General features: G+C 36.2%; 1 protein-coding gene across 4 annotated transcripts in view; it reads right to left on the minus strand.

Annotated features, from left to right (window-relative positions):
• Positions 1-19,925, minus strand: part of FER (FER tyrosine kinase) — a 467,424-nt gene that overhangs the window by 238,412 nt on the left and 209,087 nt on the right. For 3 of the 4 annotated variants that reach the window (XM_055430188.2, XM_088838426.1, XM_055430187.2), the window contains 2 exons: positions 19,492-19,581; positions 7,597-7,800 (listed from right to left, as the gene is read on the minus strand). In XM_055430188.2, the coding sequence (XP_055286163.1) occupies positions 7,597-7,800; positions 19,492-19,581 (294 nt within the window). The remainder of the gene's footprint in view (positions 1-7,596; positions 7,801-19,491; positions 19,582-19,925) is intronic. The other variant, XM_088838427.1, reaches the window with a different exon arrangement.

Here is a 19,925-nt window from a genome sequence, read left to right on the forward strand (position 1 = left end):
GTTCAGTAAAGATGTGACACCAGAAGATGAGCCCCCAAGTCGGAAGGTGTCCAATATGCTGGGGCAGAGCAGAGGGCAATTACTAATGGCTCCAGAAAGAACCAAGTGGCTGGGCCAAAGCAGGAACGACGCTCAGTTGTGGAAGTATCTGGTGGTGAAAGTAAAGTCTGATGCTGTAAAGAACAATATTTCATAGAAACCTGGAATGTTAGGTCCATGAATCAAGGTGAACTGGACATAGTCCTACAGGAGAGCATTTAATAAAATGTAATAATGAGATGAAGCTGACAGAGAAAACGAAATTTCAAATTAGCCACTTGTGTCATAAGATCTTTTATAAATTTCTAATATATCTCTTATAACTAGAGAAATTGTGAATAAAATAATGGGAATTTTCAGTTTCCCATTCTAAAGAACATATCTAGTTTTTAATCTAAAGGTAGCTTTCGGCCACTGACACAGCAATCATGATGGAGTAATACAGAGGGTAACACAAGCAGCAGTACCTCCTTCATGGGCTGAAAGGTGAAACTGATTCCTGGCAATTACTTGTTTAAAGCAATCCTTCTGACATCAGGGACGTCCTGAGTCCTAACACAGTGCAAAACCAATTAACTCCCTTTCTTAAAGATGAAGATAAAGAATCTAAAAATAATGCCAAGGCCGGTTGCTCACAAAGTCCATCTAAGCAACTATGGTGAAGAACAGTACATTCACAGAACCCTCATGTGCTGTCAGTGGGAATGTAAACTGGTGCAGTCACTATAGAAAACAGTATAACACTTCCTCAAAAGACTAAAACTAGAAGTACAATATGTGTGTGCTCAGGAATATCTGGCTTTGTGTGATCCCATGGACTATCGTCTGCCAGACTCCTCTGGCCATGGGATTCTCCAGGCAAGAATACTGGAGCGGGTTGCCATGCCCTCCTCCAGGGATCTTCCCGACCCAGGGATTGAACCCTTGTCTGTCTCCTGCATTGGTAGGCGCATTCTTTACCACTAGTGCCACCTGGGAAGAAGTATAATATGATCCAGCAATCCCACAATGTGGTATTTTTCCAAAGAAAATAAAAACACTACTTGAAAAGATATATGCATCCCTATGTTTATGACAGCATTATTTACAATAGCCAAGATATCAAGTCAACCTAAGTATCCATCAATAGATGAATGGATAAGAAAGAAGATATACACACACACACACATTGGAATATTAATTGGACATAAAGAAGAATGAAACCTTACCACTTGTGACAACATGGATGAACCTAGAAGATTTCATGCTAAGTGAAATAAGTCAGGGGAAGACAAATATTATGTATGGAATCTAAAAAACAAAAATAACAAAATGGAAACAGACTTATAGATACAGAGAACAAAGTGGTCTTTGCAGAGGGGAAGAAGTTGAGGGATGAAAGAAACAGGCAAGGGAGATTAAGAGGCACAAATTTCTAGCTATACAACAAAGAAGCCATGGGACACATTGCATAGCACAGGGAATGTAGTCAATAGATTGTGATAACTTTATAGTGACAGATCACAACTAGACTTTGCATGGTGATCACTTTGTAGCGTGTAAAAATATCAAATCACTATGATGTACACCTGAAACAATTGTAATATTGGAAGACGATTTATACTTCTATTAAAAAAAACTGAAAAGTACGTTCAAAAAATGTTGAAGACTTGTTTCTTGATACACTCAAAATTTCAAATATTACATTTGACCTTGTACAAATCTGTGCAGGTGTATTATAATTCAACTAACAGGTTGGTTCACATATAGATAGGCTCTTTTTAAAGTTTCTCTAATAATAATGTGACTGTTTATGTGGCTTTAACGATAATGTGACTGAGAGAATTCATATTCATTTTTTTTAAATAAGAGATTTCTTTTTGGAGCTACTAATGATCTCTATCGGAGAAGGCAATGGCAAGCCACTCCAGTACTCTTGCCTAGAAAATCCCACGGATGGAGGAGCCTGGTAGGCTGCAGTCCGTGGGGTCGCTAAGGGTCGGACATGACTGAGCGACTTCACTTTCACTTTTCACTTTCACACATTGGAGAAGGAAATGGCAAACCACTCCAGTGTTCTTGCCTGGAGAATCCCAGGGACGGGGGAGCCTGGTGGGCTTCCGTCTATGGGGTCACACAGAGTCGGACACGACTGAAGTGACTTAGCAGCAATGATCTCTATGTGAATTTCAAAAGAAGCAATAAAAACAATAGAGAATAAATTTTCACACATTCTGACAAAATTGTTTTGATTCTCATTTGTATTAATTTTAAAAATCAAGTAATATATCAATAAAAAATAAGTATAAATAAAAATGTCCTATGACTCAATTTTATAAAATAAGAATTACGTAGATATACATATAATTAGATATTTTTTAAATCTCAAAGAATATTCCCTGAGTCTATAAGGGGGCATTACTGTGAAGCACGCATTCCATGATACATATTTCTGAATTTTCACTAAGAATATGCATTACTTTTGCTTTTAAAACATTCACAATATCCAGAATCCATTCCTGATTTATCACTGTGCAACTTAAGAATCAATCATGCATACTGATGAAAAACACATAAAAAGCAGAATCAGGTTTTGTTGCAACACATATTTCCAGAAGTCTATTAATATGCAAGAAAGTCAGACAGAACAGCATAAGCATATAAAAATGAGAAGAGGATTCAATGAATGTTAATTTGAAATATTATGCCTGAGGAGATCTGGGAAAAAAAGTTGAGGATAAGCATGCTTCAGAAAAAAATAAAAAGGAAAATCATTTCTGAAACAGGCCAAGATGAATAAGCTGAATAAAAGCAAAATGCTAAAACACTCCTTTCTGGGGTAATACCCAAATCTAAAAATGTAAAACATAAATTTTAGCTTTCTCAAATAAAAACAGCACATTGACTAGTTGTAACATATTACCAGTTAAACCAGTAAACAGGAAAAGTTGTTGGGGAACCTGAGGAATAATATTAAAATGATCCTGGCATGGCATTTCCTAATTAACTTTTATTCATTCCTCAGATATTGTCTCAAACGTTAACTTCCTTAAGTTTTCCAATTAAAAGCTTTCAGAGCACCGTGTATCTTTATAGCATTTACTATGGTTTATAAATACATATATTGTATGCGATTTACAAGGACCATGACTTCTCCCCATCATGTAAGCTCCATCATATTTATAATATGTCTGGGCCTTAAAAGCAGTCACTCAATTAGTATTTCCTGGAAATTAATTAATCAGGGTTTGGAATGGCTTTGTTTTATTGTTAAGGAGGAAGCCTCCTAAGTCCCTATTTGTGTGCCTGGGGCACAGAAAATGGTATCTTATGATGGTTTCATAAGGTATATACTGCCTTCTCTTGAATTCTTGAATGGTTGGGTAGTGAAACAGTAAAAAGAATCTTAAGCATACAAGCACAAGGCTACAAACTTGGAATTGACTGTCATCCAAACAAACTGTGGATCTGTATTTACTTTCACGTAGTCTATCGGAGAAGGCAATGGCAAGCCACTCCAGTACTCTTGCCTAGAAAATCCCATGGATGGAGGAGCCTGGTAGGCTGCAGTCCGTGGGGTCGCAAAGGGTCGGACACAACTGAGCGACTTCACTTTCACTTTTCACTTTCACACATTGGAGAAGGAAATGGCAACCCGCTCCAGTGTTCTTGCCTGGAGAATCCCAGGGATGGGGGAGCCTGGTGGGCTTCCGTCTATGGGGTCACACAGAGTTGGACACGACTGAAGTGACTTAGCAGCAGCAGCAGCAGTCTATTTGAAGACCCATAGTATGGATTTAAAAGATAGTTCAAAGAGCCCAGAGACTGTGGCAACAAAACAAAGCAAACCTGTCTGGTACATTCAGAGACTAATCCATCAGTTCAAAGCGGAACTGAGCACATGATAGACATCCAGTAAGTACCTGTTAAATGAACTGATGATACAACATGCTGAGATACCTAATTTCACATGGTTACTACTCCCGGCCTCCATTTTTGTGTTATTTTTGTTTGACTGGCCCACATCCCAGGGTCCTACAGAATACTTGCTTAACTGGTACTTCTTGATTGAAATGAATGAAGAAATAAAAAATGATGATATGCAATTACACAGAGGACTTCCCCCCAAGTTTTATTTTAAAATATTTACTATGTTGCTATTTTTCAATTCATCATCAGATGTTAATTCAAATGTTTGGTTCAGTCATCTCTAATTCTGCATCTTTAATGTTTCTCTGTTCATAAATTCTACTAATGTCTCAACTACCAGGCATTAAGCTCGCCAAGCAGTAGGCCATACATGTTTAATTTCGCCTTCTTACCTTGCCAACATGATATGTCCTACCCTCCCAACATGAACAACGTGATATGTTACCAAAATGTGTTTTTAGCAAATGTGTCAGATAAATAAATCAGAGAAATAGGAATTGGTACTTTCCTATTAATAACAGCATAAAAGTTTCTTCTGAAATACTTTATCACATATTTTTGTTTATCTTATACAAAAGCAAGGATTTGATTATACATTAACACATGAAATGTAACAACGCTATTTGAATCTATGAAAATCTACCAATGACAAGATAAATAGTTTTAGGTATAAACTCTAACTGTGACTTTACAATATGCACCACAGAACAGGTTAATAACTCTGGAATAGGTCAGTAAGTAACACGAGAATTACAATGATTCAGATACTTAGATACGCTTAATATATTAACGTCCAATAACAAGTACAGTTGTCCCTGCTTGAACTAGCTAAAACAACAGATATTCTCTGCTAGCATAGTAAAAAAGGTAAAAAGTGAAAGTATCTGCATTCATGTAGGTCAGACATAATGTTCACAGCACACAGTTTCACACCATGCTGTAAAATAACTGATAGGCATACAAAAATAAACCTTCAAACTAACTGCCAAACTAGACTCTAGTTGGCAGAGACAATGCTACTAAAAATAACATTATTTGTGATCAATGAATGCCTCAAACTTAAATATATGATTTCTAAATAACATTCCACTATTATTTAAATTTCACAAATAAATCTCAACAGGAACCAGAAAGAATTTTAAAATTAACTTTTCCAATTACATTGATATTCCATAAAAAGTACGTTTGTATGTTTTCTCAAATAAAGTGTTCAAACAATGGTAAAAATGCCTAATGATCTGCACAGCACTTAATAAGAATATATTTACTCTCTGACTCTCACAAGCACTATATCAGCTATTACCCTCATTACATCCCAAACCACAGAGCTTATTAAGTACATATCTGGGCTTGAAACCCAAGTTTCCATTGCTCTTCTACTTGACAGCTTTTCTATTTTCTAAAATCCTTTATATCTTCCTCTCTGAGGGCACCTGTCCCCTCACTTATGTACAGCTTTTATAATCTAGTAATGGATTATAAAGTCATTGATTGGAATAAAATTCCAATAGGCAATAAAATAAATATCTGCTAATGACTTCCCCCATTTATAAACCCCTTCCAGACAACAGGTATATGAGGAAGGAAATGGAGTAATTTTAGACCAAGTGAGGATCACCTACATAAAAAGAAAAAGAATTAAAATTTCTCCCAGTAGTCTATTTCACCTCAAAACTCTTATGAACTCAACATTATATACGGAGGGAAAATTAAATAAAATTAGGCAGTGGAAAATTGGAGGCATTTACAGAAGCACAGGTACTCTCTTCTTTAATAGAGATCTCTGCAAAATTGCAATGTCAGAGGAAGCCAAATAAAATCTTTAAATGTGAACTTGTAACAGTGTCTCATTTTTAGAATATATAATGCTGTTCACTTTAGTGACTTAAAATGGAAATATTAAAGACAAGCGAAAATTTCCAAGTAGACCCTTTCCATTTTGTTTCTAAAAAAAACTAATTTAAATTCCTGTGGTTACATTTTGAACTATAATAGGTAATAAAAGAAATATTTCAGTCTTAAGGTATGAAACATTTCAAAATAGTAACTTTTAGAGCTTAGAAAATAGAAGGAAATATTTATATAAGTTGTAGTTAGTTCATACTTTACCTACCCTCTTTGCTTCTAAATTCTCACACCATTTTACAAATATTGCCAACATGGTCATAGGTTGTAATAAGGAAGGGTATCTATCAATACACGCATAATTAAAAGGTAGATGTAAATTATAAATTGCCAAGGAAATAAGGAAGGACATACTATTAGAAACAGTAAGTTTGATGTATGAGAGTAGGCAATTATAATCATCAAGTTAAGATCTGAATACTATACAAAATGAACAGAATATACACTTTAAAAGACTTATCTTAACCCATCTGAACAGCATCTATTTTCCTTTAAATATAATTGTTAGATGTGACTATAATAAATGCCACTTTTAAATGGTTATTCTTATAATATGTGAATTTCACCTCAGAATTATATCTATGTGGGGTGGGAGGAGACGGGGACGACAGAGAATGAGATGGCTGGATGGCATCACTGACTCGATGGACATGAGTTTGAGTGAACTCCGGGAGTTGGTGATGGACAGGGAGGCCTGGCGTGCTGTGATTCATGGGGTCGCAAAGAGTCGGACACCACTGAGCGACTGAACTGAACTGAACACACAGATAAAATGTAATGTATTATCATTAGATGAATTTATATGTATATGAACTATGTATGAACTTGAACATATATGTTCCTAAAACCCTCTGAAATTCATCTAATGATAATGGTTCAACCTTCTTGTAAGTACTTAGTGTCACTATAGTGCCTGGACATTTACTGAAATCCTGTAGGCAGCCAGCTTGAAAATGCATGCTGTTTGAAATGATGAGGTTAAAAAATTACAAACAGAAGCATTAATTCCTTCCTATGCCAAAAAGTTTAAAATTTCTCAGTGGATAAAGTTAAAAATTTTTGAAATCACTCTTCATCTGTTTAGTTCTTAGTAAAGAATGCAACAAAAAAGGAAACAGCTTATAATACTTAAACTTCAATAAATAAATCAGTATAACAATGTGACTTGATCACTTTTAAAATTCTTCCTAAATTTCTATTTACTGTTCATTAACACCAACAAATAAAAGCTTAATACTTAAATGGAAAAAAACCCTTAATCCTCAATGAGTCGTAAAACCAATTCAACTATCACCGACTCATTCATTAAGGTATTTCATTATTATTATTTAATAAATATTTCTTAAAAATCTTGTGGCAACATTTTTGTCCAATTTAAAGGTCCAATTTTAAGAGCATAAACATCATAATTAAGTTTCTCTAGAAAAAAAACTGTAATAATCACATATTTCATTTTTAATTTAAAGGAGCATAAACAAAGTTAACTTAAAATATTAAATATTAATGCACTTAAATTTAATGCAAATTGTAACTATTTTTAACTTAATATTTTAAAATGCATATTTCCTTTAAAAAATGAACATTTCAATGCATTTCAGAGCACCAAATTTAAAGAATTTAAAAAAACATTAAGTGCTAAAGTTACTGTTATAGGCATTTACCACAAATCATTCATCATTTTATTACAAGTATACCTCAATTAACTACATCAAAATATACATATAAACTAAGGTGGAAACGTACATCAACATATTGTATGATAAAGTGTCTCCTTTGTCCATCAGAAAATACAGAAAGGACATATTCACCAGGTTTCCCATGACTCTCTCGCACCAAGAAGTCTCCTTGCTGTTTTAACAGGTCTTGCGCTTCTATTCTGGGAATTGCACCATGGTACCAGTCCTGTTCTGCCAGAGGTTTCTCAAGTATGGGGATCGTGTCACAGAACTTGAGCAAATATTGAAAAAAAAAAAGGCATTAAATTAGAGAAGATAGTAATTTTTTTCTGGTAGAACTAATAGCAATTATAACTACTTCTTACCTATGTTCCTCCCTTTAATTGACCAATTAAAAGTTATCTGAAAAATCTGAAATGTTCATAATTTTTTAATACCTCCTGGAGCACTGATGCTGAAGCTTAGTACATATCCTTAAATCCTGCAAGATTATGTTTTTTCTATCAGACATGGGTACGTACAATGTTAGCGTTTAGAGTTAGCACTTACAGTCTTAGTCGCCATATCATAAAACACATACATTTAAAAATCTTCAATCGGAGGATTATGACGAAATGAGAGTATTATCAGAGAGACATCACAAACAACTTCATTCTTAAGGAATTAAAAGTTGAATTATATGTTTTTATGGAATTAACTCTGATCACACGGGGTGCCCACGTCATGGGTTCCAGGAACACTAAGGTTTCATCTGGTGTGGCCTTCTTGCTATGCCTGCTCACCCTTGCTCCTCCGAATTCCTTTACCATTACCTCTGCCACATGGCTGGTCCTGATCCTACACAGCAACGGCAGACAAAGGCTCAGCTGAAACAGCATCTCTGAAACCACCAAGGTGCAGTGACAAACACACAACAGGAACAAGGCGGGATGTAAGCCAGGAGCACAGCAGGAAGCAAGCTATCTGTTATTTTAGGAGCCAAACGCTAACAACAAACAGAGATAACTCAGGGCTGGTTATGTTTCCTTGAAATGTTTCTAATGAATGATAGATGAAACCATACATCTTCTGGTTACAAGTAAAAAGTTGTTTGTTTGTTTATATTTATCATCCACAGAAACTAAATTGCCCCAGGTCATAATTCTTCATAGATAAGGCATAGGCACCCTTCGGGTAAATGAGAACTAGTTTGAAGAAAGCCTGCACTGTTTCTATCACTTGGTGGTTTACTCGCTAAGTCGTGTCCGACTCTTGTGACCCCACGAACTGTAGCCCACCAGGTTCCTCTGTCCATGGGATTTTCCAGGCAAGAATCATTTCAGTTCAGTTCAGTCACTCAGTCCTGTCCAACTCTTTGTGACCCCGTGGACAGCAGCCCACAAGGCTCCTCTGTCCATGGGATTCTCTGGGCAAGAACACTGGAGCAGGTTGCCATTTCCTTCTCCAGGGGATCTTCCCGACTCCAGGACCGAACCCAGGTCTTCCGCATTGTGGGCAGAGTCTTTACCATCTGAACCACCAGGGGAGCCCTGCCACTGTGATATTAATTCTTTAAACACATATATGATGCATCTGTACACGGAAATTGTTTATAAGCTGAATAAGCCTTTTCTTTTTTTAGTATTAATTATGACAAATACTTCACTTTCAAAACAATTTAAATTGTATTCCCAAAATGGGTTTACGATTGAATTATATAAAGAACTAGCCACAACTAGGAGATAAAAATAAATATTTTTTAAAACAAATGCATAATCCATATAAAATTAATTTTTGTGTATACTAACAGTTTCTAATTCTTAAAGTAGATGGTCAGAATGATTAAATATTTCTTCTCTAAAATTTTGTCACAATGGATTTCAATATAGAAAACACTAAAATTTTTATTGTTATAGAAATATTTTCAAGTCTCACCAATGACGAGTGTTTTATTGATTTTTTCCTCTGAAAAGAATCAATATAGTAAGAAATTCAGTGTCACTTCTAGGCCAAAAAAACCAAACAAACTTGCTTTTATTACTATCTCTTTTTGAAAAGGTCTACATAATAGAAAAGCATCACAAACAAGGATATCATGTGTTTGATTTCCTCTCCTATCAAGCTATCCTCCAAAAGGTTGATTTATTTAGAACTGGGACAACAAAGAGCCTGGGGAATTCATTAAGTCAGAAGGGCATTTGAAATACAAAAGCTCAGCTCACACAGAAATTCATTTAAGGATTTGAAGGTGAGGAATACATTTGGGGGGGGAATCATTCTGAAACATCTAAGTTTGCTTGTTTGTTTTAAAAAGAGAAATAAATGGGAAGGAACCTAAAATGCTATTTCATAGGGATTATACTTCAGTTTCTTGAGTCATAAGGTCTTTTGGGTAGGAAGGAAAACAGCCATCTGCCGTTCCTGGCCCTAGACAATGCTGCCATGGAATGCAGGCTGCAGTCACTGTGGGTGTGTGCATATGAGACATGCGTGCACAGGAAGAGGCTGTACAGAGCCCCTGACTGCGTCATCGAGGTCTTCAGGAATTTCCCTGGAAACATTGCGAAAAAACGTTTCTATTAACGTGCTTTCAACTAAATTGTAACGCAGCTTCGCAGGCTTGACCGTAAGGGAATGAGGGCCGTGCCAGCTGTGAAGCCTCCAAAGGCTGTCTTAGTGACGGCAGAGATGAGAGGCGGCTGCCACTTCAGACACCACAACGTTCTCAGCCCAAGCGGGGAAAGGCTTTTCCTTATGCAGTCATCTAAGATTTTTGTCAAAGACATGGGGAAGATGAAGTTTCCGTTTTCATATGTGCAGTAATATAACACAATTAACAAGTTATACATAATAAGACAAGCTTTCCTGATTGGCTAGACTAGCTATTTACCTATTTTCCCCAGACCTTAAAGAATATTCCAGCAAAAACATACTGAACTTAAGTGTAATAAAAAGATTGGTTTAAATGAAGATGCAATGAAGAGTCAGCCCAAGAAAATGAAAAATTTTTTTCCAGACTTAGGAATAAGAAGCTATTTTTTTAATTAAGACTAAAACTCCAATACTTTGGCCACCTCATGCGAAGAGTTGACTCACTGGAAAAGACTCTGATGCTGGGAGGGATTGGGAGCGGGAGGAGAAGGGGACAACAGAGAATGAGATGGCTGGATGGCATCACCGACTCGATGGACATGAGTTTGAGTGAACTCTGGGAGTTGGTGATGGACAGGGAGGCCTGGCGTGCTGTGATTCATGGGACTGCAAAGAGTCGGACACGACTGAGCAACTGAACTGAACTGAACTGAACCAAGAATTTAATGAATGTGTGTATGCTTCTATCTCAAACATTTGAGCACAAGATTAGCTCCTTATGAGAGGCAAACATAACAATGTTTTTTAAAAAAATCAATGTCTGGATTTTACTCAAATTAAGCACCCAAATAAGAAACCTTTAAAGAAAAAAAACACTAAAATATAACAGCATGGAAAATATGCAAGTAAATCTCTCAATGAGTTTGGAACAAACTAAAATTTAAACACTAACATATAAGTTTTTATGAATTTTTAATAAACATAAAAGTGAACATAATTCTCTTCTACATCCTTATATAAATTTAGCTATTAGTTTAACAACTTACGTAAAGAATTATTTCAAACAGACTGTAATAATATACTACAATGTCTACAAGTAACTCATAGGATTTTAAACATTTCTAAAAAATGCCATAATGACTCCTTTAATCTTAAAGCTATATATCACCGGGAGATTTTAGGGGCAATTAAGAATCCAATGTCATACAAACAGAAGAGAATCACCAAACATTTGCAAAAGGTGGGAAATACCGGCCTACTGAATAAGAATCTGACTGATGGCAGTAAAAGCTACTTTCTATGAAAGTGAAGTTGCTCAGTCATGTTCGACTCTGCGACCCCACGGACTGTAGCCTAGCAGGCTCCTCCGTCCATGGGATTTTCTAGGCAAGAGTACTGGAGTGGGTTGCCATTTCCTTCTCCAGGGGATCTTCCCGACCCAGGGATCGAACCCAGGTCTCCGGTACTGTAGGCAGACGCTTTACCGTCTGAGCCACCAGGGAAGTGGCAATGTAAATGGTCTGGATATTTCATCTTCACGATTGCATTCATGCTAGACAAACAGGATGTAAAACAGTGTTTCCATCTTTAACAGGCACCAAGGCCTATCTGTAAATTGACAAATTCTATTTTTTTAGCAATAAAGTAGAACTGATCTTTTTTTCATGCATTGATATGTTATTTTTATTAAAAGCATACTTTACCTAATGTTCACTTTCCACTATGAAACTAGAAGCAAAACTCTTATTAACAAATTCCTTAATTAACAATTTTTACACTTTTTAAGACTTTGAGTTTATTCAGTCTTTAGATAATAATACAACTACGATTATCAAAATGATTAGGCAGAATTACATGCTGATCAGATTCACATTCTTATACAATTCTTCCCCAAACAATATTAAGGTTACTCTTCCCCAGAGACATACAACTTAATCAAACTTGAATATTACCTTACTTCCATGACTGTCCACTTCCTTGACTGCCTATTTGTGCACCTTCCAAGATCTCTAATGAGACCCTATCTCTAGCAAAACATATTTTTTAAAGGTCATTCATTTTGGTCTCACGCTTCTCCAACGCCTTCTGATTTCTCCTGACTTTGCTTTCTTCCCTGCTTCTTTAGTTCCTTTGCTGCTGCTAAGTCACTTCAGTCGTGTCCGACTCTGTGTGACCCCATAGACGGAAGCCCACCAGGCTCCCCCGTCCCTGGGATTCTCCAGGCAAGAACACTGGAGTGGGTTGCCATTTCCTTCTCCAATGTGTGCAAATGAAAAGTTAAAGTGAAGTCGCTCAGTCGTGTCCGACCCTCAGCGACCCCACGGACTGCAGCCCACCAGGCTGCTCCGTCCCTGGGGTTTTCCAGGCGAGAGCACTGGAGTGGGGTGCCATTGCCTTCTCCGCTAGTTCCTTTACTCAGCTCCTCTTCATTAGTGACCATTCTTTTCTCCCATTATTATTTTATCCATTTGCTTTTCCCGCTGAGCTCGTGACTCTCATTCACTCTCTTTCATCTCATCACATTGCTGCCATTTTTTCTACGGCTTTCTTTTTTCAAAACCAAACATCCTCACCTGAAGCTCACACAATACTGCAGAGAAAATGTACCACTGCATCAATAGCAACATTTTAGTGCATTAACTGTCTTCAGTGCAAATGCTATACTACACATCTCAACTAACACTTATTACCAGATCATTCTAATGAATCAGTATGAAATCACAGCTCAGTAAATTTGAAACTATATCATCAAGTTGGGACTGCCTGTACAGAACATAGTGTCATTCTGACATGGTCTGGGTCAAATGTTGTAAGCATCTGAGCAAACACATAAAAGCAGAGGCTTACTCTCTGTGTGGCTTCCTAAGTGGCACTAGTGGTGAAGAATCCACCTGCCAGTACAGGTGATAGAAGAGACTTGGGTCCAATCCCTAGCTCAGGAAAGCTCCCCTGGAGGCAGGCATGGCAGCCCACTCCAGTGTTCTGGCCTGGAGAAACCCATGGACAGAAGAGCCTGGTGGGCCACAGTCCATAGGATCGCAAAGAATGGGACATGACTGAAGTGACTTAGCACACACTCTCTATGTACTGAAATTATAGAAAATAGAGCTTGATAAGCTCTTCTTGAAAATTATGTACAATACCAGTGATTCAAAACTTGTAATTCTGAGAATATTATTTAGTTTTCTTAGACATGACTAACTACATTGGAGAATTCAATCTATTTATGGCAGTGATATGATATAAGATGTTTAATTTTTATTTTTCCTACTTCTCATTTTTCTACATGTTACTGTCTGGGTTAAATAAATAAATATTAAGTCCTTAAGGATAAAGGAAGACAACCAAAGTTTAAAATACATAATATCTAAGTTGAACTTAACAACATCCCTAGTCAGAGGAAGTACAAGGTTGTTCTGTTGGACTTGAAGAAAAACACTAAAAACCATAAGCAGCTTATTATATTATGAATGAAAATAACTATATTCCCTTATGCCAATGGTGAAAGCCCAGCATTATAATACCAACATGATAACTAATGTACAACAAACACAACTGAACCATAATTTGCTTATTTTCTAAACAGAAGCAAACAAGCAAATCTTACTTAGTATATTATTATATATTATGGATGCACATCATTATTTTTCAATATTTTTATTTTCAATCAAGTTCAAACTAATTCAAAAATTTAAAAAACCTAGATGTCAACAGAATCCAGAAAAATGTTAATTTTAAGGTGACAGAAGAATAATTTAATAATTCTTCTGACATCTAAAGAACAATCATCTAAAGAACAATTAACTATTAACTAATAGTTTTAATTAAAAATTAATTAAAATAGTTAACTATATTAAAAAAATAAATAAATAAAGAACAATTATCTGGACCAAAGTGTGCTTTATTTTTATTTTAAAGAACATTTTTCAAAGAGTGCTACTATTATAAATGTGTTCTGTACTCCATTCATCAGTGAGTAACTAGTACTCAAAAAGGGCTGTAAGACAGAAGAGATTGTTCAGCCACTCATAACAAAAACTCTGCAGTAAAAAAATGGCTCTGGAGAAAGAGCAGTATTCTTGATATGACTAGAACAGATCTCATCGAATATAATGTGGTTTGAAAGACTTTCAATGGAAACGGACCCTCATGATTGCCTGTAAGCTTTCATATTATACAACGAACCCTGTCTAACACCCCTGGCCTTGATTTCAGAAGCAGTCTATGAGAAATAGCCCTCAATGCAAATTCATAACCTCCTGAAGTACAAAAGATGCAGGATATGAAGCAGACCTCAGTGCCTGGAGGGACTCAGGATAGGCTATTTAACTCCTTTAGTGCAGTGGAAAAAAAGGAACATGTGCTTAGAGCTGATACAGCATATTAAAATATTAATCTCACCATAACAGTAAATATTAAACATCTATCATCAGATACTATAGTCTGTTAAAGTCAAATTCACCTATGAGCTAATTATCTGACATTCTTCCTTCCAGCAACACTTCTGATTAAAGTGCTCCATCAGACTGTCTTCACAGAGAGATCTACATTTTAGCCACAGTGTAAAAAATGGCAAAATAAGTAGCTATGAGAAGTTCAATGGGAATAATATCATGATTAATCCATTTCCCTTTGTATAATGCAATTAACAGTTTTATTGTATCTAAAATTATGCTCTAAGCTCCCAATTGTTATATGTTTGAGTAAAACACCAGCGATTTCATAGTTGCTGCTTTTAGATTTTAAATTAAATATGCTTCCACACATTAAAAAATAACTTGAACATATACCTCACACCATATACAAATATTAACTTGCAATGGATCAAAGACCTACATGTAAAACTATAGAACTCTAGAAGAAAACACAGGTGAAAGTTTGCATGACTTTGCACTAGACATTTTTTTTTTAGATACAGCACCAAAAGTACGTGCAATGAAAGAAAATGGACTTTCTCAAAATTAAAAACTTTTGTGCGTCAAGACAAGTCCAAAAATAGGGGAAAAAAATTTCAAATTATGTATCTGATAAGGGGTTTGTATTCAGAAGATATAAAGAACTCATAACTCAACAATGAAGGAAAGTCACCAATTAAAACATACACAGTGGATATGAATAGTCTTATCTCCAAAGAATACATACAAGTCACCACAATCACATTAAAAGATCCTCAACATCATCAACTGTCAGGAAAATGCAAATAAAACTATAATGAGATACCATTTCATATCCACTAGGATGCCCATAATTTTTAAAAACTGGAAAAATAAAGTGTTGAGATTGTAGAGAAATTGGAACACTCAAATAATATGCTTTGCTGGTGTGAATGCAAAATGTTGCAGACACTGTGGAAAACAGTTTGGTAGTTCCTCAAAAATTAAATATAGAATTACCACATGACCCAGCAATTCCTTGGTATATAACTAAAAGAACTGAAAACATACATTCACATAAAAACTTGTATTTGAATGTTCATTGCAGCTTTATTCATAATAGCCCAAAAGTACAACAACCCAAATGTCCATCAACTGATGAATAGGTAAACAATGTCAGATAAATCCACATAAGGGAACATTATTCACTCATAAAAAGTAATGAAGTTCCAATAAATGCTACAACGTGGATGAATCAAGAAAATATTACACTAAGTAAAAGAAACCAGACAGAAAAAGGTCACATATTGTATAACTATTTATGTGAAATGTCCAGAAAAGGCAAATCCACAGGATCAAGAATAGATGAGTGATTACCAGAAACTTGAAAAGGGGGGAAATTAAGACCAACTGCTAATAGGCATGGATTCCTAATGAGGGAGACTGGAGGGCTCTGTATTTATCTAATGGTGACGGTTGTACAGCAATGAACGCAGTAAAGCCACTGCATGTGCACACTGTAATGCGGAGTTTTGCACTGTATGAAGAATATCACAATAAAGTAAAGTAACTGGCTTCAGTTTGCCATTTTGGCAGGGTTCTTAAAAAGTTTTAAAGAAAAAATCGTTCACAGTAATTAAAATTTTTCCTTCTTCTACACTACCTTTACCAAACTAGAATACTCAAAAATACTAAACTATGTCCGAAAAAAATTTTAATTACAATTAAATAGGCTCTAAAGTTTATTTATCTCACATTATCGTACTACCTGAAAACTTCACATTCACAATAAGACTCAAGACCTCAGTTACCTGTATAGTTGAGGGGAAGATCTTCAAGTAAACAGGATATTCAACACCTTACAGAAATAGTTCTGTACCTTTACTCATAGTGTACCACAGCGTCATAAAGTACAGACTATCTCAGTCTTTTTAGTTCATGAGATTTCTGAATAAACCAGGAAATGCCAAACAGCACTTAACTGATGGATATAATGACTGCCTTAATCATGAAGATAAAAATGTGATCAAATTCAAGAGGAAGTGCAGATTCCCTAGAATTCTCAATTACAGAGGGAAATTTTCTTAAATGAAACGGGCATTTCATAGCTTCAAGGATGTTGATAAGTTTACTAACTTATCATTTTATTAAAATGTATATATGAATGAGGTACATGCTTTGTGGGAAAGGCACTTCATTTCAGATAAAAGCAGTTCAGTTCAGTTCAGTCGCTCAGTCGTCTCCGATTCTTTGTGACCCCATGAACCACAGCACGCCAGGCCTCCCTGTCCATCACCAACTCCCAGAGTTCACCCAAACTCATGTCCATCGAGTCGGTGATGCCATCTCATTCTCTGTCGTCCCCTTCTCCTCCTGCCCCCAATCCTTCCCAGCATCAGAGTCTTTTCCAGTGAGTCAACTCGTCACATGAGGTGGCCGAAGTACTGGAGTTAGTAAACACCAAATTTTAACCTATATCAATCACTGCCAACTTAGTAATTTTACTTAAGAATAAGGTAAATACCACTTTTAAGTGGAGACAAAGCATGTAAATATCTTAAAGCATTTAAAAAGCTACGATTTATATCAATCAATTAATTATGAAGACTGTGTACACTATATCTGACGTACTTTTAGGAGTGCTAACCCCATACAACTTATTCTTAATGAACAAACAGGATTTCTCCCTTGTTTCCAGATGTAAATCAATGTGTCTTAAAAGAAAAGAGAAACTTATTTCATCCTCTGTTTACAAAACACTGTAAATATGTTCTTGTAAGAACTGTCTCTTTTTCTTCTAATGTGCTGTGTTCAGTCGCTCAGTCATGCCCAACTCTCTGTGACCCCACGGACTGTAGCCTACCAGGCTCCTTTATCCATGGGATTCTCCAGGCAAGAATCCTGGAGTGGGTTGCCATGCCCTCTTCCAGAGGATCTTCCCAACCCACGGACTGAATCGAGGTCTCCTGCATTGCAAGTGGATTCTTTATCATCTGAGCCACCAAGGAAGCCCTTTTCTTCTAATAAAAATTATCCAAAAAACTCTCCTCATAGAGTCTCTGAAACTTCTCATAAATTCTTAATCAAGTCTCCTACACTTTACTTTGACCATCAAATCATAATAAACCAAGTCTTATGAACTACTATTTATCTGTAAAGTTGTAAATTTACGAAAATAAGACTAGGAGATAAGACTTGAAAGAGACGTACTCTGTCATGTGGCTCTTGCACATAATTTTTATTTTCATTTGCTACTTAATGCCACATGAGATGGTCTGCATTAGTTTTCTCCTGTGGATACTTCTGAACGCTGAAAGTGACAATGGCAGTATCAAAGGTTAAAAGATAAGTTGAAAATCTCTTTTATGCAAAATATACTTTTCTTCCTTTTTTTAAATTAAAATACCTGATGCCTTGCCACAGTTGTGTATAAAAGATTGCTGCTTGAGTGGAATAAATATGGGAATATGTCTAATATATTAAAAAGCGTGCATGCTCAATCATTATATCGTGCCCAACTCTTTGCGACCCCAAACAATGTAGAGTTTTCCCTTTGGTGTGGAAAATGATGTTAAATAATTCTGCCCATTACCTAGTGTCTACATTTGTTTTGTTGTTGTTGTTTAGTTGCTAAGTCGTGTCCGAATCTTTTGTGACCCCATGGACTGTAGCCCACCAGGCTCCTCTGTCCATGGGATTTCCCAGGCAGGAATACTGGAGTGGGTTGCCATTTCCTCCTCCAGGGGATCTTCCCAACCCAGGGATCAAACCTGTGTCTCCTGCTTGGCAGGTGGATTCTTTACCACTGAGGCACCAGGAAAAGCCACATATTGAAAAGGAACTATAGTAAATATATCCAAAATGTGAATGAACATTGAACTAATCTAAGGTTGATGATGATGATGTGATGTGAAGTCGCGTGTCTAACTCTTTGCGACCCCATGGACTGTAGCCTACCAGGCTTCTCCGTCCAGGGGATTCTTCAGGCAAGAATACTGGAGTGGGTTACCATTTCCTTCTCCAGGGGATCTTCCCAACCAGGAAGCACATTTTTTTTTTTTAATATATGAGTAGCTAAACTTTTAAAGAACAAGGAATACTATTAAGATATTCTGTTGTAGAAACTTGGCAAGATGGGGGGAATGCATGTAATTAGTTTGTACTGGTGGCTCAGAGGTTAACGCGTCTGCCTCCAGTGCGGGAAACCCGGGTTCGATCCCTGGGTCGGGAAGATCCCCTGGAGAAGGAAATGGTAACCCACTCCAGTATTCTTGCCTGGAGAATCCCATGGACGGAGAAGCCTGGTAGGCTACAGTCCACGGGGTCGCAAAGAGTCGGACACGACTGAGCGACTGAACGGGACGGGAACATTGTTTCAACCTTCATTCAATAAAATACCATAAAGCTCTATACTGTGAGTGAGGCATGGTTAGAAGAGAAAGCTTGATGACTTAGTTTCATAGCTAATGAAGCAAAAAACTACTTTACACTTCTATATATAAATCGAGTAAGAAATTTTTTTTATCGTGCTTGGCTATAGCTGCTATTACTAGGAGTAGTGAATATTCTATACATTATCATGATGTGCCAAGCCAAAATTTCAAATGGACTTTAATTTTCCAATTAAAACATTCTAAAAAAATATGAACACATATAAACTGATACATGTTTAAAATACATATATAATAATCCCTATTATAAAAATGTTTTGCTGTAAAAGAATTATATTTATACTTCCTCAAATAGTGCTACAAAGTACATAAAATACTTTAAGTACTTATATGTAGTACAGAAAATCCACAAATCAAATTTATTTCTTTCCTCCCTATATCACTGTTACATGGGTCTTACTATACATACATCATTAATATACACACATATTCACAGGCACACATAAAGTTAAACTGTCTACCGACCTTTCCATTGATAGATACAAATTTACATGACATTCAGTGATATATCAGAAAAAAGCTAGACAATGACTATTTTCAGTAATGTATAGAGTTCATCGTACTTACTGAAGAGCCCAGTGCAGATTTTGGAGACCTAATGATTCCAGCAATTGAGTGACGAATAGACTCAAATCTGGACAGCCTCTCCTTCCTTTCCTGGAGAGATACAGAAAGAAACCATTAGCAATAATAAACTATCAGGTACAGACACAGCTACACTAGGCAATCAGGCATTTATCTGCAGTTTAAATCCATTCACCCTGTCTTTCAAGTAAATAAAATGCAAGTTTCCTAACATTACAAGTGATAAGTAATCAAATGCACATGAACTCTGCAGCATTTTATTTGCCTATTCGCTCAATAAATATCATGATTTGGGAAAAAATAAGAAATAGAAATTCATGAGATAAGAGAAAAGAAATGCAAAGAAAACCCACAAAAACACAAGCATTAGCACACAGGGCAAGAAAAAAAAGACACAAACTAGAAGGAATCAGTCT

This window comes from Moschus berezovskii, chromosome 8 (assembly GCF_049115385.1).
Source record: "Moschus berezovskii isolate FMDL1 chromosome 8, NW_MosBer_1.0, whole genome shotgun sequence".
Classification (NCBI taxonomy): Eukaryota; Metazoa; Chordata; class Mammalia; order Artiodactyla; family Moschidae; genus Moschus; species Moschus berezovskii.